Source organism: Chenopodium quinoa, unplaced genomic scaffold (assembly GCF_001683475.1).
Source record: "Chenopodium quinoa cultivar QQ74 unplaced genomic scaffold, ASM168347v1, whole genome shotgun sequence".
Classification (NCBI taxonomy): Eukaryota; Viridiplantae; Streptophyta; class Magnoliopsida; order Caryophyllales; family Amaranthaceae; genus Chenopodium; species Chenopodium quinoa.
This window is the reverse complement of record NW_018742461.1, coordinates 4,761,771-4,786,975: the sequence shown is the minus strand read 5'-3', so window position 1 is coordinate 4,786,975 and position 25,205 is coordinate 4,761,771. Positions and strand designations below refer to the sequence as shown.

At 31.4% G+C, this 25,205-nt stretch overlaps 2 protein-coding genes across 3 annotated transcripts; one reads left to right on the top strand and one right to left on the bottom strand.

Annotated features, from left to right (window-relative positions):
- The first annotated feature begins 2,951 nt into the window (after window positions 1–2,951).
- LOC110718905 (protein FAR1-RELATED SEQUENCE 5-like) lies at window positions 2,952–7,935 on the top strand. Of its 2 annotated transcripts, XM_021897842.1 has the most exons (4): window positions 2,953–3,208; window positions 6,158–6,226; window positions 6,708–7,222; window positions 7,323–7,935. In XM_021897842.1, the coding sequence occupies exons 1-4, from the start codon at window positions 3,085–3,087 to the stop codon at window positions 7,638–7,640; spliced, it is 1,026 nt and encodes a 341-aa protein (XP_021753534.1). In that variant the 5' UTR covers window positions 2,953–3,084; the 3' UTR covers window positions 7,641–7,935. The 2 variants fall into 2 exon arrangements, with proteins under 2 accessions (XP_021753535.1, XP_021753534.1); XM_021897843.1 differs by lacking the exon at window positions 6,158–6,226 and having other exon boundaries at window positions 2,952–3,208.
- Window positions 7,936–10,548: 2,613 nt separating this feature from the next.
- Window positions 10,549–18,529, bottom strand: LOC110718904 (coatomer subunit alpha-1-like). Its single transcript, XM_021897841.1, has 4 exons — window positions 18,239–18,529; window positions 17,428–17,652; window positions 15,998–16,492; window positions 10,549–13,975 (listed from the first exon to the last, which is right to left on the bottom strand). Exons 2-4 carry the CDS (start codon window positions 17,633–17,635, stop codon window positions 11,040–11,042), a joined length of 3,639 nt encoding a protein of 1,212 aa, XP_021753533.1. The 5' UTR covers window positions 17,636–17,652; window positions 18,239–18,529; the 3' UTR covers window positions 10,549–11,039.
- Window positions 18,530–25,205: the final 6,676 nt, after the last annotated feature.

Here is a 25,205-nt window from a genome sequence, read left to right as displayed (position 1 = left end):
AGTAGACTAAATTTAGAACATAGGAAAAAAAAATTTAGAACATAGGTAAAAGAATATTTAGAACATTAAAAAAAAAACTTTAAAACATAGGTAGTAAAAATTTAGAACATAGGGAAAAAAAAACTTTAGAACATAAGGGATCATAAGAGTCTTAGAAGTGGTTGAGGAAATATAAGTTGACTTTGATAGAAGAAATTGGATTTAAATACATTGAGAAAAGAGAATGGAGGAAATAGATCATGGATGATGATCAATACTTCAGTAAAATGAAATCTCGGTTCATGTAGCTGACTCGTTTTTTTTCCTTATGTTCTAAATTTTTTCCTATGTTTTAAATTTGTTTTTCCTATGTTCTAAATTTTTTATTTATGTTCTAAAGTTTTCCTATGTTTTAAAATTTTTTTCTGCTTATGTTCTAAATTTTTTGCTATGTTCTAAATCTTCTCATGTGTTCTAAAATTTTAAGCTTATTTTCTAAATTTTTTCAGCTTATGTTCTAAATTTTCTTTTTTTCTGCTTATGTTCTAAATTTTTTGTTTTTGCTTATGTTTAAAATTTTCTTTTTCTGCTTATGTTCTAAATTAAATATTTTTCCTATGTTCTATATTTTTTTCAAGCTTATGTTCTAAAGTTTTTCCTATATTCTAAATGTTTTTCCTTTGTTCTAAACTTTTTTTTTGCTTATGTTCTAAAGTTTTTCCATGTTCTAAATATTTTTTTTCTTTGTTCTAAATTTTTTATATTTATGTTTTATATTTTTTTCCTATATTCTAAATATTTTATTTTTCTTGATGTTTTAAATTTTTTTTGCTTATGTTCTAAATTTTTGTCCTATGTTCTAAATTTTTTTCCCCTATGTTCTAAATGTTTCGTGCTTATGTATAATAGTCTCACCCAAACGAAAAAAGTAGCAGGCTTAAACACACGCTGAGCATACTCTATATAATCAGCCAGCATCTTTAAGTAATATACAGCAACCTGAATAGGATCAGACACAGGTCCTTGATGCAAACATAGAACCAAGATGCCTAAGCCAGCATATACAAAACTGTTAAGCTCCTTTTTGCCAATCCTATCAGTCACCCACATGAGACGCTAAAAAAACTAGAGGTTGGAGAATCAACTAACAGCCCCACATACTCACTCTGAGCCCATATTACAACAACATCATGGTACTCAAAAATAGCATGTAAATAGTCTCACTAGCAGCCCCACATCCCTGGCACACGCTATCAGCAGCAATATGGGGATGGTAAACCTCTTTTTCATAGCAATACTACCCTTACAAGCCCTCAAGACGAAGTGTCGTAGTTTAAGTAGTCTTTCCATACCCCAAACCAGCTTCCATAAGCCTTTCTCCTTGTTTCCATGGAGTGTATACCACGCTTGACTTTAGTTCAGATGGTGAAGGACTGTTCCACTTTGTTACAGCTAAACTCTCATACAAACTCTCGTCTCGATATTATACAAATGAACCTACGTGGGATTCGAACCCACATCTTTTGTGCATTTGCACAATGCTCTACCCATTGAGCTACTAGGCTAATGTATATAAAACATTTGTACCCAAACCTTCACTTACACTACACTAAACTGCCTCACTAACACAATTGGAACAACACTTATTCAAAATGATGTTGTAAAATATAATACGACTGTTGAACAATATGAGTCACTTAAAAGGATATGAAAGCCCCAAATTTCCTACAAATCAAAGCTTAAGAAGTCAATAGGTATTGTCAATAGTAGCACATCATTTTCTCCGATGCATGACATACTAGGAAAAGGTTATAGCAAACGAAAAAGGTACAACTACGTCAACTAGACTACCTAACCCGTATTAAGACTCATGATTACATTATTTAATATCCAAAAGATTTTGTAGAAGATGGTGTATAAGTAGACAATTTAAACAGGTTGTACAAACAAATGCCAAGAAACAAGGATTGCCCTTCCTTTATTTAATCAAAAATTTGGTGGACAACTAACACATAGCTATAGGCATCAAGTATGCATAAAAAACATGCCAGCCAAGAAGAAAAGGCCAAACCTCTTATCTTATGCTGGGATTAATAACCTGCATCAAGAAATTTCAAACAAATTGAGAAATACTACGTACATTTGGAGATGACATTTCAACCTGAAGTGCAATAATATTCTACTCCAAAAAACACCATACTATCCACTAGTTTCTTTCAATCAGTACATGAAAAATGAAGATCACTAACAATTAAGAAGACAACAAGAGGATATCACTAATTTAGAACATGCTGACATACAAATCGCAAAAATCAAGGAAAAATTTGAGAAAAAATCGCATAAAAACGCAGCAAAATCACATCAAAATTGCAGCAAAAAATTGCATCAACATCGCATAAAACAAATTAAATTCTTCGAAATTCTTGGAGTATAAGTTACCTTTGCATTTCAGAACAAATTGTTGTACGAATTTATTGTTCTTCGTCTCCGTCCATTCAATTTTTCTTCGATTTCCGTCAAACTAGGTTTCGAATTTGCAAAATTTCTACTTAAATTTCTCAATTCAACTAGTTTATGCAACTTAATGAACAAATTTAGCTGAATTTGAGCAAAAAGTAGAAGAAAATCGTTGTAATTTGCTTCAATTAGGAGCGATTACGGTGGATTTCTGAGAAGTTTGGGGGTTTTAAGAGAGAGAAAGTGGTGGGAAGTGTGAAATGTGTTTGAGAAGTGTGAAAGATACGTGAAAGAGGAAGATGAGAGGAGGTGTATGTATGACGCATGAAATTACAAAAATGCCATTACTATGGCTGTATTTAGGACGGTTAGATCAAAACTAATAAACGGCTGAGATTGGTTCTTATATAAGATTGGGTTCTTATATAGAGGAGGGTTCTTACATGAGCCTTCCTCTATATATATATATATATAGAGGAAGACTCATATAAGAACTCTCATCTATATAAGAACTCAATCTTATATAAGAACCAATCTCAACCTTATATTAGTTTTGATCTAACCGTTCAAATTCATCTTAATAATGACATTTAAGTAATATTGAGGATCTTGTACAATCCAAATTTTTTTCCCCTTTCAAACAAAACTATGTTCTTTTGTTTCTCTCTCCTCACACTACTTCTCTATCCTCACGCTACCTGCTTCTCTCTCCTCGACAGCCAAACCTTCATCAGATTAATCAAAAAAATTCTCAACTTTTGGATAAATTGTTGTAAGTTTATCAATTGTTTTAGATTTTTATTTTTTGTTCTGATTTTTTGTTCAATTTTATGCGATTTTATTTGTTAAATTCATCGATTTTCCCACATTTTTTTTTCGATTTTTGCGATTTTTTTCATCCATTCTATTTCTTGATTTCGTGTTATTCATTAATTCTTGCGATTTTTTTATCCATTCTATTTCCTGATTTCATGTTATTCATCAATTTTTGCGATTAATCTTTCAGATTTTTTTTCCAGATTTTTGCATTTTTTTTTATTTCCTGCTTTTGCGATTTTTCCTGATTTTTTTTCCTAATTTCACTAATTTTGACTTTAACTTTTACGTTTTTTTTTGTTTTTTTAGTTACGATTTCATCTGCTCGTTTATTTGGAGTTATGTTTAATTTATAAAATTTGTGTTTGTGATTGATTTTCTAGATGATATTATGCTAAATATATATTCTGTATTTTCACATATTGATTCAGTCTGATGTTATATATTTTGTAGAATTCTGTTATTTTTGTCAATTTCACTTTGAATAGATTATTGCAAAATTTGCCAATTTCTAGTTACATTGTCAATTGAACTTGCTTGGTTTGTGTTTGATGAGGAGAGAAAAATTAATTAGAACATAAGCATAGTGGATTTACAAGAAATTATTTGAAGCAGAAAGAATCTGAACAATGGATATAATTAGAACACACAAGTATGCTCTACAAAGCTTATGCATGGCTTGTGTTCTAACCTTTCAAAGTGGATGGAATAGCTTGAATAATGCACATGTTTACCTTGGTTTCATCAGTAAGCTACCTTCTTCGTACGACCTTAGAATAACTATTATTAACCGACTTATAAGTTTTAAAGTTGCTATTCAATTTGATGTGCACATATATTTCTACTTAGTAGTCTTTTTGAGGTGCCACAATATGTTCTAAGCTCGGCAAATTTGGCACCAAGAAGCCTAGGAGCTCGAACTCTATGGATGAGTTGAAAACAAGCTCAACCAGGAAACAGTTTTGACAGCACCAAGCCGAAATAAGCATCCTTTTAAATGCTTTTACCTGCAAGCAATAGCATGCACTCCGTATTTTTTCAAGGATTACTCTATGGATCCATGTCCTTTAGTGGTTTCTATAGTTAAAAAGAAAATAAAAAAAAATATGTCCTGGCTATTAAAGTTGGTGAAGTTCTATGTTACTAATGGGCACTGATTAGGTTACGGTTGTACTTCCTGAGTCTGCTTCAGACCCCCTTTTGTCTAGAAATGTTGCTGCTTGGTTTATTTTATTACTGTCTTTTACTTTCAGTCTTTTATTTTCTGTAGTGTAAAAGGTCCCTGTTGGACCTGTTAGGCCTTTGTGGGGGTGCCATGAACACTAATTTTCCCCTGATTGCTTCATGGCAGCCTTCCTTTTTTTTTGTAGCTACTCTGATTGTTGCAGGTTAGCTAAATTCAACCATTGCAAAACTCATATACAGTGCTTTCAATTGCGCTGAGAAAGTCTTCTTAAAAACAAAAATAATTATAGGTTGTGATGAGCTGCTTATTTCCTATGGTTACTTATGAAATAATTGAGTAGTTGTGCATGATTACTTGATTAGTCTACTATAATTAAATTTATATGCAACACTTTTTTCCCTAGAATTTTGTGTATTTGTTTGATTTATTTTTAATTAAATTTGTTGATTTATTATCAATACAATTTGTTGATTTTGCCACGTTTTGTGTTTTTGAAAACTATAACATAAAGTTTATAGTTTAGAACATAAAGCAACTTTAGAACATATCGTAATTCACTATGTTCTAAAGTTTTCCTTCTATGTTCTAAAGTTTTCTCTCTATGTTATAAACTTTACCCTATATGTTTTAAATTAATCTCTCTATATTCTAAACTATATCCTTTATCTCTAAAATAATTCACTATGTTCTAAACTATATCCTTTATGTTCTAATAAAATAGTTCACTATGTTATAAACTTTACCCTTTATGTTCTAAAGTAGTTCACTATGTTCTAAGCAAAAGCAAATTTAGAACATAGCTATGTTCTAAACAAATTTAGAACATAAAGTAATTTACTACGTTCTAAGCAAAACAAATTTAGAACATAATTCACTATGTTATAAGGAAATTTAGAACATAAAGTAATTCATTATGTTCTAAAATAATTCAAGATGTTCTAAAGTTTTCCTTCTATGTTCTAAAATTTTCCATCTATGTTATAAAGTTTACTCTTTGTGTTCTAAAGTAATTCACTGTGTTCTAAAGTAATTCATTATATTCTAAACTATTATTTAACTATCTTAGCATGTTCTAAACTTTTATTTAGCATATATTAAGTTTACTCTTTATGTTCTAAAGTAATTCATTGTGTTCTAAAGTAGACAATCTTAGCATGTTTGTCAAAGCTTGTTTAATTAGCACTAGTCTTAACTTGGGATAACTTTTGCTTTAAAGGACTACTAATGATAGATTGATTATATAGCCAATATAAAGAACCCACCTTAATGCAAGTAATCGATCATCAAATTACAATAAACGATGCTAAAGATAGTGTTTAGAAGTGCAAAAGGATATGATTAAACAAAAAAAAATTACTTTTGTGATTATCTCATATAGTTGTTAGTAGTTTTTCCTCTAGTTCAAGTGTTTTATATACATTAGCCTACTAGCTCAACAGGTAGAGCATTGTTTGAGTTTTTTCATTAATTTCATCAATTTCGTTTTCTAGTTTTCTTTTTCTTCTTCAATTTCCAGATTTTTCCAAATTTTATTTCTAGATTTTATTTCCTTTGCTTATTTCCAGATTTTTTATTTCCAGATTTTTCTGTTTTTTTCCTTTGCTTGAGTTTTTCAACATCGTTTTCGATTTTATCCTATTTTGTTTTCCAGATTTTTGATTTTTAATGGATTTTAATTTCTGGTTGCTTTTTTGCTACAATTTGTGTTTTTCAAAATAGGTTTATGCATATTGATGGATTTAGATGGTGTGCAACCTAATTATCCTTCTTCCTGTGTTACTCATTCAGGTAATTTTATTGTTTTCAATGTTTTAATTTCAATTTACTTACATGTTCTAAAGTTTCTTTACTATGTTCTAACGTTTATCTGTAATGTTCTGAAGTTTTCTCTGTATGTTCTAAAGTTTTCTATATATCTCTCTCTTTATATTCTAAAACTTTCATTCTATGTTCTAAAGTTTACATTCTAACTTTAAATTTTACTTTTTATGTTCTAATGTTTACTTTCATTGTATGTTCTAAAGTTAACCTTCTAGTTTAATTTTTTCACTTTATTGTAAATTTTATTATGTATGTTATAAAGTAACTCACTATGTTATAAGTATGTCCCTGATTTTATATGTTCTAAAGTTTATCCTTGATGTTCTAAAGTTTATCTTTGATGTTCTAAAGTTTTCTCTGTATGTTCTAAAGTTTTTTATGTATCTTTCTCTTTATATTATAAAGTTTATTTTTATGTTCTAATGTTTACTTTCATGTTCTAATGCAGTTGGTGATATTTATCGTACTCCAGAGGTTGTTGGATCATTTAGCCCTGGTGGTACCACTAAGGAATGGATTCCAAGTGTTCCCGAGGAGTTAAAACCCAGTTTGGGGATGATATTTAAAGATCCTGAAGGGGGTCTTAGTTTTTATAAAGCATATGCAAATGCCGCTGGGTTTACTTCTAGGAAATCTACTACTAAAAGGAAGAAGAATAACAAAGATATAATTGCTTTTCAATATGGAGTTTGCAATAAGGAAGGTTTTAGGGCAATAAGAAAACCTATTGCTCAACAAACAGTTTATGAAGAAGGAAAAGTTTGTATTACTAGGAAACGTTTAGTCACTCGTGTAGGATGCAATGCTCACATATGTATGAGATATGATGCTGGAAAGTATGTTGTAACTCATTTCAAAGAAGAACATAATCATCCTTTATATACTCCAAGTTGTGCAAAATTTCAGAAGGATAATAGAAAAATGCATATTATGCATAAAAAGTTGATTGTTGATAATTCAAAGGTGATTTATTTTTATGTACTAAATAATGTTTTTTTTGTTTTGATTTACTATGTTCTAAAGTTAATTCTTAATCTTAGTAATATTTTTTTTTTTCTAACAGGTAAATGTTGGTCCTGTGAGGTCTTATACTATGATGAAAGAATTAGTTGGATCACATGATAATGTTGGTGCATCTAAACAAGATTTCAAAAATTTTTATAGAGATTTGAAGGCTTTTATTGATGGATCAGATGCCCAAATGTTTGTGGATAATTTTCAAAATAAGAAATTGCTCTGGAGTGCATTTTTTTTTTCCTATGATGTTGATGAAGAAGATAGACTTTGTAGAGCTTTATGGGCTGATCCTATCTGTCGAAAAAATTATGCACTTTTTGGTGATATGGTTTCTTTTGATACCACATTCAAAACAAACAGGTGATGTTTTAAATATAAATTTCTTTCATAATGTAATTAATATTTTACTTTTACATATTAATTTTTTAAACATATGTTCTTATATTCTAAATATCATGCCTTGTGTTCCTAAACAAATATCCATCATGTTTTGATGTTCTAAACAGATATTCTTTATGTTCTAAACTATGTATGCCTTATGTTCTAAACATATATTGCTAATGTTCTACCTTATGCTTTAAAATATATCCATCATGCTTTTATGCTTTAAACATTATGCTTTTGTGTTTTACACTTTATTCTTTGTGTTCTAAACTAATATCCATCATGTTCTAAACATTATGTCTATATGTTCTAAAATTTAGAGCATAGGATAAAATTTAGAGCATACGGAAAAAATTTAGAACATAGGTTTAGAACATAGGAAATAAATTTAGAACATAGACAAAAAAATATGAATATAGGTTATATATTTAGAACATGGACAGAAAAATTTAGAACATAAACAATAAAATGTAGAACATAGGAAATAGTTTAGAACATACATATATTTAGAACATTTTCAAATAATATTTAGAACATATGATAAAACCTATTAGCTCAATTGGAAGAGCACTATGCAAATGCATAGAGGATGTAGGTTCAATTCCTACATAGGTTATCTTTATAAATAACTAAAAAAACTTCAAATGTTTTTTTTTTAAAAAAAAAAATCCAATAAAACAAATTAAATTAGCACTAAGTTATATGAGCAGAAAATAAGTAGACTAAATTTAGAACATAGGAAAAAAAAACTTTAGAACATAAGTAGACTAAATTTAGAACATAGGAAAAAAAAATATAACATATGTAAACGAATATTTAGAACGTAGGAAAAAAAAAACTTTAGAACATAGGTAGTAAAAGTTTAGAACATAGGAAAAAAAAAATCTTTAGAACATAAATAGACTGAATTTAGAACATAGGCAAAAGAATTTAGAACATAGGTAAAAGAATATTTAGAACATAAGAAAAAAAAAACTTTAGAACATACGTAGAAAAAATTTAGAACATAGGAAAAAAAAACTTTAAAACATAAGTAGACTAAATTTAGAACATAGGAAAAAAAATTAGAACATAAGCAGACCAAGTTTAGAACATAGGAGTGGGCAAAAAAAAAAAATTAGAACATAAAAGAAGAATTACAGAAATGCCATTACTAAATGATCATTTTAGATTGTTGGATCAAAACTAATAAACGGCTGAGATTGGTTCTTATATAAGATTGGGTTCTTATATAGAGGAGGGTTCTTACATGAGCCTTCCTCTATATATATATATATATATATATATATATATTGTAAATGCGGTTGATTTGATTCTATGTATTGTTCTTGTTTAAATTCACCTAATATCTTAACATTGCTCACACAAGTAATTGTATTATCTCTTTTACGAGCAATGTATCTCTTTTATGAGCAGTGTATTATCTCTTTTATATAGGACACTTAAATAAAATTATACAATCTATATAAAAGAGATTAAGATACATGTATAATTTTATTTATGTAGGGCACCTATGTAAAAAAGATTAAGATATTTTGTATATAAAATTAAATACTCATATGAGCAATGTATTTAATCTCTATATAGGGCACCTAAATAAAACTATACATTGCTCATACAAGTAATTGTATTATCTCTATATACAAGGTATTTTAATCTCTTTTATGTAGGTGCTCTGTATAACTAGCTATAGGAGGAAGTACTAACGACTCACGGTGAGCCGTAAGTAATTTGTCTCACAAATATTACTTGTATAATCCTTCAGTTTTTTTTAAAGTGTCCCATTTGAGAAATTAGCACTATTCATTAGAGCTCTTTTGATTAATGTATGCGACTTATACATAAGAAAAAAAAATGGTCTTTATGAGTACTTGTTGGAATCGTTTAAATGAGTAGATTATTAAAATTCAATTGTTATACGTTATAGTTATTGATAATAAACTATATTATTGATTAAAGTTTTGCATCGACATGTGTGTCATATCACTATGGTATAGGAAAAAAGAAAGAAAGAGAGAGAAAGGAAGCTCCAGTCGGATTCTTTTAAGTACCACTAAGAGTGTATTTTGTATCACTGAAGCTCCAGTATTATTATTTGATCACCCAATAAGACGTCTCGAAAAGTGCATCGAAACGCCTCATAGCTATAGTGCGTAATGATAATATAATTAAAATATATTCAGTTACTTTTGCTCTAAAACTTAATTTTGTTAGCTTTCTTGAACTGTTATGGATGTTTGTCATTACAATTTTTAGTGAGACAAAACAATGTCAGATCCAAATAGATATAATAGAAGTGGTTGTTGACTAAGTTAGGTTTTTGAAACAGTTCAAAAAACATAGTGAAATTCGGTAGATTAATGAAAAAAATTAATAATAAGGATCAAATGATAAAAAAGTGAATAAATAAAATAGTGAGAAAATTTCCCTTCAAAAAAAAAAAAAAAAAAAAAAAAAGTCAGGAAATATGGTTGTTTAAAGTGAAAAGAAGTAGAAAAACGTGAAAATGTATATTAAAAAAAAAAAGTTTCAGTTGATTCATTCCTCTTATTTCTAGGAATCGAAACTTTTATTTGAGACTACAATTTTTCTAGGAATCGTAACTTTAATTTGAGACTACAATTTTTTGCCAAAATAATAATGAAAAATTTAGTACTTCCTTCAATCCTTCAATTGCTTTATTCCTCTTATTTCACAATATTAACAGTTATGTTGCATGACTTGCAATTTTTATTTTTACCTGTTGGAAAGGAAAAAAATTAGGATAACAAAACTAAACGAGGCAATCCAGCTCACAGTTATGAGACAGATGATTTTTCAAGGGGGGAAAAAAAAGAGTTAAAAAAAAAAGGAAGGCAGATTTGGGTGAGTCAAACTCTGCTAAATGCTTGATTGAATAGAAATGTTCAAATATTCTACCAACAATGAGAGTTGGAATCTTGGAAAACGATGCAAATTATTCAGTTTTCACAGGCAGCAAATACTTTAAAATTTATCACAAAATTTAAATCTCCAAATTTCTGCATAACTAATTGTTCAGACGTCGTCGAACCTATGACCATATCTAATTTAACACGAGCCCTTTGGCCATTCCTGTCTATCAACATCTAACATGAATGACTAAAAATCAAAATTCCAGAGTTTATTACATCTGAATTCGTAAAATAAACTAAAGGTAGAAAGTAAAAAAAAAAAAATTGACATCATAAAGCAAGTTAAGAAACATTCATTCCTGTCCAATATCCTTACATGTGTAGCTGTTGAGGTTGATTCTTCGGGATATAACCTTCCTTGGTAGATGCGAAAGCAATGCCATAGAATAGAGCCAATGCAGAGAGGGTTGAGTTTACAAATGGTCTCAGTTGAGCAGGGAGGTTGCTCATCTTACCTGAGATGGGGAACAAAGCAAACCAGATGCATCTGCTCCGATCACAGCGAGCTCACAAACATTACATATTTGCCCCTCTTGGCTTGGAACAAACCGTGCAGTGCAGTAAGGACATGAGACATCTTTTTGACCACGATAAATTGGCACAAATGTGGCCCCACATGTCACAAAAGGATTTCTGAAATCATAGTCCAATTCAACTGCATTATTCATGTTCTTCTCGGCAGCTTGTACAACTTGCCGGGCAAGCTTTTGCTGTTGCTCACTGGGATTTGTCTCAATGAGCCGTCTGGCAAAGCTAGCAGCTGTGAGGAGATTCTTAGCTCTGAAGCAAACGGTCATAGCATTTTGCAGGGCCAGCTTCAAATGAGTAGGTTGAAGCTTGCAATGAGTGAAATAAGCAGCAAGCTCCTGCTGACGCTTTGGATCGTCCTTCAGCTCCCTTCTCTTAGTTTCCATCTTGAGACCCAAGACATACTCTTTTACTATGTCAATCAGTTCTTTAACATCATCAACTTCTCTTCTGGACTCCACAACTATCAGAGGAATAGTATGAAGCATACTTAAGAAGGTCCGAAGGGCATCCGAAAATTTGCCTTGTGTTGTGAGCTTGTAACCGGTCTTCAGTTTCTCTTCAATTTGGGATAAACTATACACCAAGGCCGGTGGGCATCTCACATTAGGGCTGGCTGACTCAGTCCAACCCCTTTCCAAGGCCACAGAAATAACAGGAGCAGATGCAAATGCACGTAAATAACTATGACTACCAGAATAAAGATCTAGGAACATGGGTTTCAAAGGAGTAAAATTTTTTATCCCAAGTTGCCGATTCAGCAACCTCATTGCAGTATCAAAATTCCCAGCAGCTGCATGCTCAGCAGCAAGAGCTGATCTTTGAGTCCAGATTTGACTGACGGGCATGCCAGGAGTTGGAGCAACAAATATTGCTGAACGGGCACTAACAGAAGCTCTTGGAGTATCTATCTCCGGGGGAAGATCCAAATCCTCCAAGATCCATCCCGGTTCCTCATTATCGCCAGCTACTTCTTCGTCAACCAAATCTTCTGCCATCTCCTCATTCTCAACATCATTCATATTTAAATCATTATCCCACTCACCACCAAACTCTTCCTCTTCCTCTTCAGCATCGACCCTGTTAACAGTATCAAATTCGCTGAAGATCCCCTTCATCACTCTCAACAGGGGCCAATCTCCAGCGCACACAACAGGTGAAGGAGGTATCAATAGAGAGGGGACCTTACCTTCAGGTAAGGACGGAACATCATCTCCCAACTCAGTAGCTAGCCTCTCAGCAACATCATTCAGCCCATGGACTGAAGCAGTGATGTAAGCCAGAGGTAAATGCCCCGCATTCTCCAAAATCTTCACACGCTCCTCCACATCACCCAAATAAAGGGCATTGTGAAACTGACCCATAACATCATTCTTTACCTCAGCAATTTTCAACATCTTGTTTAACTTTTCCACATTTCCTGTCATTAAATAAAGAAAAGACAGCCTCTCAAAATTCTTTGTCCTCTGGTAAGCATATTCTACAATACCAGCATTACCCTGGCGAAGAGCCTCCAGCCCTAGTCTATACCAGTGATCTTTCTCATCAATTTCCTTCGCTGAAGCAACAGCGATTTGAATATTTCCACTCTCCAGAGCTAAATTAAAACGGGTCCTCTCATCTTTAACAAAATGCAAAGCAACTTCAGGAAATCCTTTCTGCTGCAAATAAGCTATCATTGCTTGCCCCACAAGTTGAGAGCTTCTTATCATGTTCATCACATGGTCATACCTCTTCCTCAGCAGAGATAGCTTGAAAAGATACTCTGTTGCATCAATAACTATGGCCTTGTTCTTTCCATCCCGATCCAAGCAAAAAATTGTATTCCCAGAAACCTTGGTGATGTAAATTGGAACGTCGAGCGTTTTAATAATGCCACTATCTCCATTAGGAAGACAATACTTGATGTGATTTAGAGTTGTATAGATGAATACTCCATTATCATCCCAGGCTCCACTCTTGACTCGAATCGTTTCATGAAGCGTGCATTGATGCACAAGCTTTTTACTTGCAATCACAATGGCGTGTTTACTAAGCAAGGCAACACTCTCCATGTCATTTGACCAGACAACATACTTGACAAAAGGGGTTTGAAGTTCACCAAGAATACTCCTTTGTTGAAGGTCAAATATAACGACCTTATCCTCTGCCCTACAGAGCAAGTTGCCCGTACCAGCATAGAATATTGCATCAGTGGCAATAGGGAGGACACTCTTTTTCCCAGTCTCATTCTTCAGATTCTTTATCAGCACTTCATTTTTGCTTTTGTCAAGCACTGCAAACCTGTTACGAGCAATAAAAACAGCAGATCCTCCAACACCTCGTTTTGCCTCTTGTGCCGTATCACCCCTACCAAACGAATCTTTAGGTACAACATAGAGCTCATAAGACCCACCATCAACATCAGAACATACAAGGACAGCATTCTCTGTAGGACTATAAGAAAGAGTCCGAGGACCCTGATTTAAGCTTGTGGTGCCAGGCCGGCGAATAGGAATAACCTGAGTATCTCGTTGAGTTGAAAATTCAAAAAACCTCAAGAAACGGTCTTTAGCATAAAACATGGCATCACCACTGACATAAAATGCAGGACGCTCTCTCTCCAATTTGAAGACAATCATCCCACTATCATGACCAGCAGCCAGGAGATTCATCTCAGGATGAGCTGCAAGAATCCAAAATCTATCTTGCTCCCTACGAAATGTCTGAATGCCGGTCCGCTTTGTTACATCCCAGACACGAATACTTTTGTCTTCTGAATTAGATACAATAATATCCTGTTTGGCATGGAACATGACACAGGAAACATTGTTCATGTGTCCTCTCAACGTGTCCACCTCCCAAGCTTTTGTATCTGATAAAAAAAATGTGCTAGTAAGAGCAAGTCATTCAGCAGAAAATCATGCAAGAGCAGGCACAAGAAGCCTCAGCCTAAAAAAGAACTGAGAGCAAACTCTAGACTTAACGTGATAAATATTCCATGACATCCAAGTGCAACTTCTACATTCTAATAAAGTCAAACCTATGGTACACATAGCTGACAATAACCATCTGGAGATCCTGCTACATAGAAGCCAAGTTTGACACCAATCAAAAGGAAGTTTAATCACAGCTTTAATGTACTGCGAGATACAACCTAAGTTTATGAAAAGCACTTCAGCAAAAAAAGGTTGAAATTACCAGAACTTGAAATTTTTCTAATGGTTAGAATAAAAGTAAGAAAAGTTTAAAGAGAGGGGGTCAGTCTAGGGGGTTTCAAATAGGTATGCTAGATTTACTTGAATTTTTTAATGTTTAAAAATATAATAGTGTTCAAAATTCAGCACATGAAACCAACAGCTGTTATTAGTATAATGAAACTTTTTTTTTTTTTTTAAATGCTGCTTTCCAAAGCAATATCTCAGTCTCAGATAATTAGTCAATTGGCATCAACCACTTGATTCTTATATTCTACATCAGTTTTTAATATCCTCTTGTTGCAATCCTTCAACAATTAACAATGTTGAATGTTTCACTTTTTCAGAAATGATGATGAGAGGAACTCTTACAAGAAAGGCATACTAAACAATACATAGCTAAAATTAGGGTATATAAAGATGTACAGGTATTAATTTAACTGGAAAAGGTAACTATGCAAACTTAATAGCACCGAACGTTAACTGTAATAACACAAGCGCGCGCGCGCACACACATACCAATGTCCTACTTTATCATTTACGTTAATTTTATAGTCACAAAGCTACAGGAAATATTTCATAAGAAGTTAACAGCTCAATTACTCTATATTTTATACCAATGTCCTCTTTTATCTATCAAGTTGATTTTATTAAAGTCACAAAGCTATACTTCCTCCGTTTCTTTTTAGTTGACATGTTTCTTTAGTCACGTTTGCCAATGCACAAATTCAACCGTTAATATCTTTAATTACCGATTACCAAAAATTATAAAAAGTTTTTATTTTGAAAATATACATCATGACGAATCTAACAAGACCCCACATGACTATATTTTTCATTACGTATAAATCACAAAACACAGTCAAAGGGAAGTGTGTGAATAGTGCTAGAGTCAACACGTGTCAACTAAAAAAAAAAGGAGGTAGTATTTTACAAGAGGTAACAGCCCGATTACTCTACATAAAACCACATTTAAATAAAATAAAAAAGAAACAAGAGAACAATCAAATCAAAAAAAAAAATAATAATGAAAAAAAAAAAGATTTATGTCGATTGTTCAAAATCCAACGCTTTTCTTTAAGTGAACAGAACATTAAAAAATGTCTACAGGGACAAGTAAAATGAACACAAGATATCAAGGATTAAAACTGAAGGCATATAGGTTATTGTTTTGGAAAATCAAAATAGCACACTAAACTTGGAACAAGGGGCTAAGGACTAAATTAAAGAACTCTTTGCTAAGCCGACAAAGGCTGTAAATTGGGAACATATATTAATTCTGATTTTTATAAAAAATGTGACTTTGGAGTGAAATCCAAAAACCTACCCTGGAAGTTACTCATTGCCAGTCTAGAAACTGGGAATGTACTAAAAAAGTGGTCGCAGAAAACCCTTGTATTCTATCTATGAAAGAGACAAAACAGAAGAAATACTGGGTACCAGAAACAAACAAAGCTCCACTCGTCCAAAAGCAGCAGGAAAGCAACAGATTAATTCCTTATTTTAACTCCCTATCAGGTGATGACTGATGACACATATTCCTCCAGATAATTTAAGCCTTAATATTATAGGAGAGAGCATTGTGAGATCCACCAAATTGATGGAAAGTCATACGATTGAAATATTTAATAATTAAATCCTGAAATTAACAACCATATACAATGGGGAAAAAAAACCAGAGGGTCACATAATAGACTTACCATTCATACGCCACAATTTCACTTGGCGGTCATCAGCTCCAGAAACAATCAAGGGCAGACTAGGATGAAATGAAGCCCAATTAACACCCCTGTCATGACCTTCCAAGACATACTTGACCACAGCATCAACCCCACCGAAAAGATCTGTATTCATCTGACTCAGACGCAATAAGTCATCTGCAGGAGATGCACTTTTCTTTTTAAGTGACCCGATATCCCAGACCCGAACAGTCTGGTCAAGAGATGCTGACACAACAAGGTCATCTTTCGGATGAAATGAGGCACACATAACATAATGGTTGTGTCCTGTCAAGACAGAGATACATGTTCGCGACTGCCAGTTCCATATGCGAATAGTCTGGTCATCACTGGCACTCACAATCCAAGGGCTTTCGTGGTGGAACTGCACTGTACGAATATAATCAAGGTGTCCCAGTAGAGTAAATAGACACCTGTGAAATTTATAGTTCCAAACTTTAATTTTGTAATCATCACCTGACAAAACAAAGGAAATTGTACATACATCACTTATGAGACGCATATTAAAGAAAATGTCAAGTTTTACCAAAATCATCTACAAAGTATAACATAAGTGGACCTAATACACAATCAATGCACTCATGAAACAAAAAACCCAAGTTGAAGATGTTCAACAAGAAGTTAAATGCAATGAGAATCCAACACATCAAGAAAACATGGGATAACTAAAATATCTTGCATCTTTAATCCTATAATTATATTAAAAACCACACATCTATAATATCTATACAGTGGCATATGCATTTTGCTCCACATCCATAGAGATTATATAGTATGGTATAAGAATACAGCTAACTTGAGGACACTTTCTTCAGTGCATCCAGGAACTCAGATCAACAACCTTGTATCATTTCTCATCTATGAGTTTCTATACCAACGTCCCAACTGGCCTACAAATTATTGTGGAACATCAATCTTAGCCCACAAATTACTAGTTCCACCCAAAATTATAAATTTAGGTATCATAATCTGCTCATTAGCCTGGAGACATTGGGCAATGGATCGGGCATTGGGTTGATTTGGCTGCACTCCGGCTCATTAGACTTGACACATTCACTAATGTGAAATGAGATTGGTTGAGACTGAGAAAATCAGTCCATATATAAGTTGCAAAGAATTAATAGGCTATTAAGGTAAATAAAGGTCACTACTAATCCATGCTTCAAGACCATAAGGTTGTAAGGGATGTTAGAGAGGGTATAAAGGCAAATTCTCACAGCTTACTACTATCTTGAAGGAAGGAGACTATTTTCGACTCACATAAAGAGATGAACATTATTTATGAACAGGATATACATGTTATAATCTATGGCATGAAGGTCAGACTATAATTCGATGCAACAATTGACAAACAAAAACTCAATGAACACAATATTAATATAATTGTATACCTCCTGACACAAATAGTGGCTGAGATTTATGAAAGTGAACACCACGAACAGGGCCATCATGCTCATCAAATCGGTCAATCAGTGTACCCATTCTGTAATCCCATAGCTGGATCACACCACTGTGAAGACTCGCCAAGATCCATGGCCTCTTAGTGTGGAAACTGAGTCCCTTAACCCTGTTACTCTTTGTCTCGAACTTCGTCAACATCACTCAAATATTTCTCGCTGCAATCAAACATAATTCAATCAGAACAGATACAGCGAAACTAAGCTCTAAGCATCCTGATTATGTTTTTACCATTCATAACAATGTAATTTCAACAAAATGTCCACTCAATTAATCGTTTACATACGTCGAAACATCAACATATCCCTGTCTCCCTTATTTAGTACCAACTTATAAAATAATTTACGACTTCAAGCTCAATCACATACAAATGTACAGATAATCAAAGCACACACTCAACAGTCATTCCAAACAACACAGAAAAAACACATCAAGTACACTAAATTCTCCCCAATTTCTCAATCCGCTACTAATTAAAACAATCTAAGCTCATTATTTCACCATAACAATAATTAAACCAAAAATCTGATCGAATTCAGAAAAAACCTAATTACACATAATGCTCAAACTAAATCAAACCGAAATCAAATAAAAACTTACCAAATCAATTACAACCCTAACTAAAAACAAATCAAACCGTAAAACAAACTAATTAAAAGCAGATCGAATGCCAACAATAAATCGATTATGAAACAAAAAGATCGGTGAAATTAAAATTGAAACAGAAATTGAAACTACAATTACCTTCAGATCTGAAAAGTAAAACACTAGTGGTAGATCAAGTGAAGCGCAGAATTTGCATCCAAAATCGACAGATGAACAAGAGAGAGAAAATAAAAAATAGAGAGGATTTTAGGAGAGAGAAAATGAGGGAGTGGAGAGAAGGAGGGTTTTTTGTAGTGTATTTATTTTTCCCCTTTTTGAGTAGGAGTAGTATCGTAGATCTGGATTCACTGCTGCGTTTAATTAGAGAGTAAGGAAGGGTGTAATTTGTTAATCATAGAAATGAAGGTGTAATCAATCTTTTAGCCCGTGCAATGCACGAGCTAATTTTGTATCAAAATTTAGAAATTCCAAGGTGAGAAATGTACAATGAATCAATTATTGGAACTTTTTGTGTTTATTTTTGCATAGGTAATATTGGTGAATATAGGCGATCATAAAATTTTTGTGCACTACTAATGAAGTATTAGATATACAATGAAAAACTTGCAAGTTAAATACTCTGTATAATATTCCCTAGAGCAAGCCCCAATTTATAACTTTGATAAACAAATTATGTTTATCAAATGACATTTTCGTAAATAAGTTGCATTGAAAATTGTGTTTTTTTATTAAAAAAATATATTTTTACTGTTTGTGGGTCACTACGACAAGTTGGACAGATTTTTTAAGTTAACACCGTTAACTCACCGTTTGCTACTATTCATCTTCTTCTTCCTCCCACCTTCTTCTTCTTCATGTTCATCTTCTTCCTCTTGTTCATATTTTTTCTTCCCACCCACCTTAATCTTCTTCCTCTAATCTCTGCTCACTTTCACCTCCTCCTCCAAGTCCGGTTGACACCATTTTCGCCGGCGAAATTAAACGAAAACCCTATAAAGGAGAAATTAATGGCTTGGTTAACCCTAAGGGGTAGCTGAGTTTTCCTTCCTCCATTAACGTACCACCAAATTAAACGAAAACTCAAATAACAAAGTGAAAATAACGGACATGGTTAAGCCTAGAGGGTAGGTAAGCTTTTCTTCCTCCATAGATGTCACTTGTTCGAGTCATAGTGAGAAGGGGTGTTTTCCACCATTGAAATGGAAGGTTGAAGGAGGAGAGAGAAAATCAGAAAATACCTAAAGGTTGGAGGAGGAGAGAGAAAACAATAGTTTACCAAAAGTTATACATCCTGTGATAAACAATTTTTGTTTATCAAGGTTATAAACTTGTATTTTCTCTATTCCCTATTTCCACTCATACAATAAAATAATAGTTAATTAGAGTATTTAAATTTATTGCAGACAACTTTAATAACAGAGTACGACTGATAATATCTAAGTAGATAAATTAATATTACAACTCTAAATTGAAGTAATAGAAGGTTAATGTAGTTCATATTGGTTAGTAGATTTGTGTGCCATAATGTCAATGGGAGCTGTTGTCTTTCCCTTGAATCTGCAAATAATTTTAATATTACAATTAATATTTGTAAATTTAAATTTGTATATATAATTTATGGTTTTAGGTTACTCACTTGTCTTCCCTTTTTTTTAATATTTTTTTTTTATTGTTGGTCTTTGGCTCTGTATTTTCATTCATTATAAATTTATTAGTTACAGTACTACTTTTTAAACATATCTTATCAGATATAGGCATACATAGTTGTAACGCATATATTATCTTCATTTTTTATTATTTACAACAAATAAATATTGTATTATTATTTGCAACAAAAGAATATTGTATGTCTGATAAATAATACTCCTTTGTTGTAAATAAAAAGAAGCGTTGGTAGTGTATGCTTTCTTTTTGGCGTTAAACAAATAGTTGAGCTTTAAATTGGTACAGATGGACATAATTATATAAATGATTGATATTATAGTTGGACAAACATGTGTTTTGCAGCTAATAAGGGAAACTATATAGTTTAGTTCTTGATATGAACCAAAGAAAACTTGCCCTCCACATTCTAATTAAATTCCAATTGTTTAAAGAATAATTATCAGAGAAATTAGTTCTTGGCTTTTAGACAATGTATAAACCTACGTGGGATTTAAACCCACTTTTTGTGTACATTTGCACAATACTCTACCAATTGAGCTAATAGGTTACATGATTTTTATGGAAAACATTGCCAAACCCCTATCCTTGTAATCTTAAATTGAATTGAATTCCACGAACTATAAGTTATCTTAAGTTAAATTATGTAATAATATTACAATAAAGAATCTCAATCAAGCACCATCGCATCAATATATTTTATTGAACAAAATTCTCTTCAGCATATACACAATATGAAACAATAGCAAAAATGTAAAAATGCAATGAAATAAACCAAAAAAAATTCAAAGTATTGGGCTTGAAACAACGAAATTAATTTCAGCAAAATCACAGCATCTAGTTGGAAGATACACCCAAAAAGGTAACCATTGTCAATTATCAGAGTAAAATCAACTGTAAATTCAATCAGAATGAATTAATCACGTTTTTGTATAAATGAATAAATCAGACTCTATTATAACATAGGGAATATGTTTTCTATCATCACAACAATCAACCAAATGTAACCAAAAAACCATTCTTCACAGTTACACACACACACACCATTCACTTCGGTCATTCCACATATATGTTCTTTTTGAGACATCTTGATAGCAATTTCAAGAAGGCCTAAAATTTCCCAGCAATTCGACTTGTCATCATGACCTGGCTCTGGCTTCGACTCTACTAGCAGCAACCAGGGTCTAGGGTGGAGTTGGTTTTCGGAATCCAATTTCAAAGCAATCCCACCAAGAATATCAGAGGGCAACACGGACCAATCACCCCCATCTACGCCAAGCCGAAACCACAAAAAAAAAAAAAAGTGTTGCTTTTTGCGCGACTAGCCTCACCAAATAGCTGCTTGCAAAAGAACAAAGTAACTTCTATAGTGCTGATGGAATAACTCATATGATACCAAACAAATAACCCCTATAACACTGAACGGGTAACCTCTATAGATTTGACAAAGTAATCCCCATAATAGTTGGCCACATGCCCACATTGCGTGACCACAACATATAAGAGTAAGGTCCTGTTCTTTTGAGCTTCTGAGCAGATTAGAGAACAACAGATTTCAGCAGAGCAGAGGACATCAAGTTTTAGCAGAGCAGATTAACAACAGATTATTACGAGTAATACTCAGCAAAGTAGAGCAGATTTTAGCATAACATACCACATTAGCTCAAAAGATCAGGGTCTAAGTTACTACATTAAAATCAACTTCTCGTATTTGAATTTTTTTTTCTTATATTATATATTTAATATTTTTCGAATATAATATATATCCCGTGCATTTTGCACGGGTACACTCTAGTATAATTAAAAGAATGTCAATTTTAAGGAGAATGATCCAAATGCTAAATTGTGCACTCTCATTCAATCCCTCCAAAAACCATCTTTTATATAAATTAAGAGATGTTTTCCCAAATTCTCTCCACATCACTCCATAACCCCAATCCTTTAAATGTGCGCTCTCTCTCTCTCTCTTTATTTTTTTATTATTTGTATTGTTGTCAATAAATTTCACTTCTCTAAAATTTGGAAAAAAACAATAAAAACCTCCAAATATTATTTTTATATCTTTCAAAATCATTCAATAACTACCTTATTATTAATTCAGTAGTCATCCAATTAAAAGAATAAAAAAAAATAAAAATACTATATAAAAATAAATATAATATATATAAATAAAGTAGGCATTTTTAAAGAGCATGTGGCGCGCCACATAAGCAAAGGTATGTTTTCGACCAATTAAAAATTAGATTTCTATTCCACCTAAATAAAAGTGACGAATGAGATTTAAGAATTTTGCCACGTAAGTAAAAACAACAAATAGTGATTTATTAGGATTTAATTTAGAAAAAATCATCTTCAGATATGAGATTTATATATATACCATTATAAGATAAATTTTGATAGTATTTATGATAAGAAATAAAAATCTTGAATTACCATTATAAATTGACGCATCATACGACACCAATAAAATTTTGTATCACTATAAAACCAAATCAAGCGAATTTTGTGTCAGTTTTATTAGGTCATTAATGGCTGGGTAATTCTTAGCTTAATTTTTCAAATCCATGTTTAAGTGTATATTTGTGATTATTGCTTACATTGTGTTTATTTGGGATACTTAATGATTATATGTTTATATTTTGTTAACTGAATTTTGTTTTTACATGCAGATCTAATTTAATCATAGAATTAAATTTGAGCAAAATGATTGGAAATAAAATCAAAGTACGAGTTTCTCGCCTGATGTTCCTATTGGATGTGAAGGTATTATATCTTTATAAATCGTTTACATTTATTAAATTTTTCAATAAACCTTTTTAGTTTTTATTAATTAATTTTATGATTAAATATATTGATTTATTTTATAAGACTATAAAGATTAATTTTGTATAAATTTTATTTTTGCTAATCTGTTCTATTTATCCACTTTTATTAGATGGAAGAGATATGAGTGTGAACAAAGTTGGTGATTCTATCGGAATGGAAGTATACATGTTTTGTTAATATGTTTATCTATATTTTTTTTAATGTTCTTCTCAAAATATCTATTAGGGGAATAAATTACATAAAATTAATAAAAAATTATCCTTAACAAAAACAATAGCAAATTAATCAAATATATTATGAGTGTGATCTAATTACAAAATTTATATTTTGTGTGATTTTATGTATAAAAAACCGTGGGATATTAGGATTTAAATTATTACAAAAATAAAAATTATCTTATAAAATTAATGGTTCAAATATCCAATTAATAAGATGTTTTTTCATAAAAAAATTAAAACAAAACTTATAGCTCAATAAAAAAACTTTACCTTCTTTAAACATTCATGTGAAATTTATGTTTAAAAATTTGCATAGACAAATAATCTCTCAAAGATCAAGATATCCCAAGAAATATACAAAATGATATATAGATTTGAGAGTTTAATTTCAAGTGTAAAAAACAACGAATAATAATTTAGAACTTAAATTATTTTTATAAAAAAAAATTATCTTTTCACATTAAAGATTCTATCCTAATATGTAATCAATGAAATATCATATTTACAATTTTTTTTTGGAAAGATATCATATTATTATCATATGACTAACAACAATGAATAAAATACAAAACAATAATAAATATATTCATATAAAAAATTATACTTTTTTAATAGGCAATAACATATTAATTAAATTATTATGTGTTTTTTTTTTAAATTATTAAATAGTAAAATAAATCAAATAATTATATAAAAAAAACTTAGAGTATATTGGAAAATATCTTTTCTTGAGATTTATGTATGAAAAATCGTGCATCGCACGAGCTTTCATCTAGTTTATAGTATTTGAAAAAAAAATTATTATTTATTTTAATATCTTACTATGTGATATATATCCCGTGCATTTTGCACAGGTACACTCTAGTAATTTCAATTTTAAAGTATTTAAATTCCCTCAAAACTCCCATAAAAATAAGGTAACCGCTTATATCAACTGCTATCTATTTTCTTATATAAATGAACTTCCTGAAAACTGCCCTAAAAATATGAAAATCATTGACTCTATCTCTATCTAATTAATTTACTCTATCATATATACAGTGCGTAGCACGGGTACAATCTAGTTACTAAAAATAAATCTAAAATGCATGAGATTTGAGTATTGTGGTTTTGGAGGCTTCACATTAAAACGACTCTTAAATTATATATAAGATTAGTATTGATTTGTTAATTCATTGGATGTCACTAATTAAAATCTATATATCCCGTATATAATGTAAATCTATATACGAGTATAAAATACGAGTAATTGTTTAATTTTTATCTATATAAAAATGATTGAAAAAAAAAGTTCAATTTTTGTCTATTATAACAAAATTAAATTAAATTTATCTATTTCGTAAATGTTTCCAAAAAAAAAAAAACATTTAATGTTTTGTATAGCAATGTCCGATCCTCAAACATTGTATAACGTTGTACCCATGGACAGCAAGTTAGGTTTGTCATTTTTTAAAAAATTGAATAGTTTTTTTTTTTTTTGGTTCATATGAGCCACCTAGGGCGGGGATGAGAATCGATCTCAGGATCACCTGGAACCGGGAGGAAAGCTCTTACCAACTGAGCTATCCCTCACTCTCTCTAAAAAAAAAAAAAAAAAAAAAAATCGAATAGTGTATTATATGCATAGAATTACATGCTTTTTAGTACGATAGAAGAAAAAAAAAAAAAATCAAACATAGACTATATTTCCTAATGTCATCTAATAATACCAAAATGACCAAATGGCAAATGTATAGGAGAAACCTATGTATTCTTTGTGTATTACTGCTTGAAAGACATTTACAACATCACTTTCAACCATTATACATGTAATTAAAAAATAAAATTTTGGGGTAAATATTAAGAGTTGGATCATTAAAAAAAAATTAAAAAAATTTGGGGTTAAAATTGTTGGACCATGCAATTGACGCATAGGGTAATTGTAGGTAAATTTTAATCACTACATATTGTTATCATCATCCTTCAATATAAAGCAAGATAGAGTTAAAAACATTGGAAGAAACAGGGTCAATAACTCAATGTTCTATCTTTTGGCTTTTACCACTTGCGATGGATTAGTGGAAAAATTGCTTTAGAGGACATATTTCCCAAAGTTCAAAAATTTTTTGTTGAATTTTTTTCCTGACTGAATGATTAAATAAAAAAATCATACTACACTACACTACAATCCCATCTTCTGATCACATTCACCTTGCATCTTTGCAATAGTTTTTTTTTTTTTTAATCTAGTTATCATGATATTGGTTTACCTTGTTTTTTCAGATTTTCAGATCTATTTCTTGTTTTATTGAGCTGGTCTTTTCTGAAATTTGTAGTTGTGGAGAAAGATGTAGATGGTGATGCATGTGCAGGAACTACAGTTGGATTTCTATGTAGAATTCTGCTTGTTTAAAAGGTTT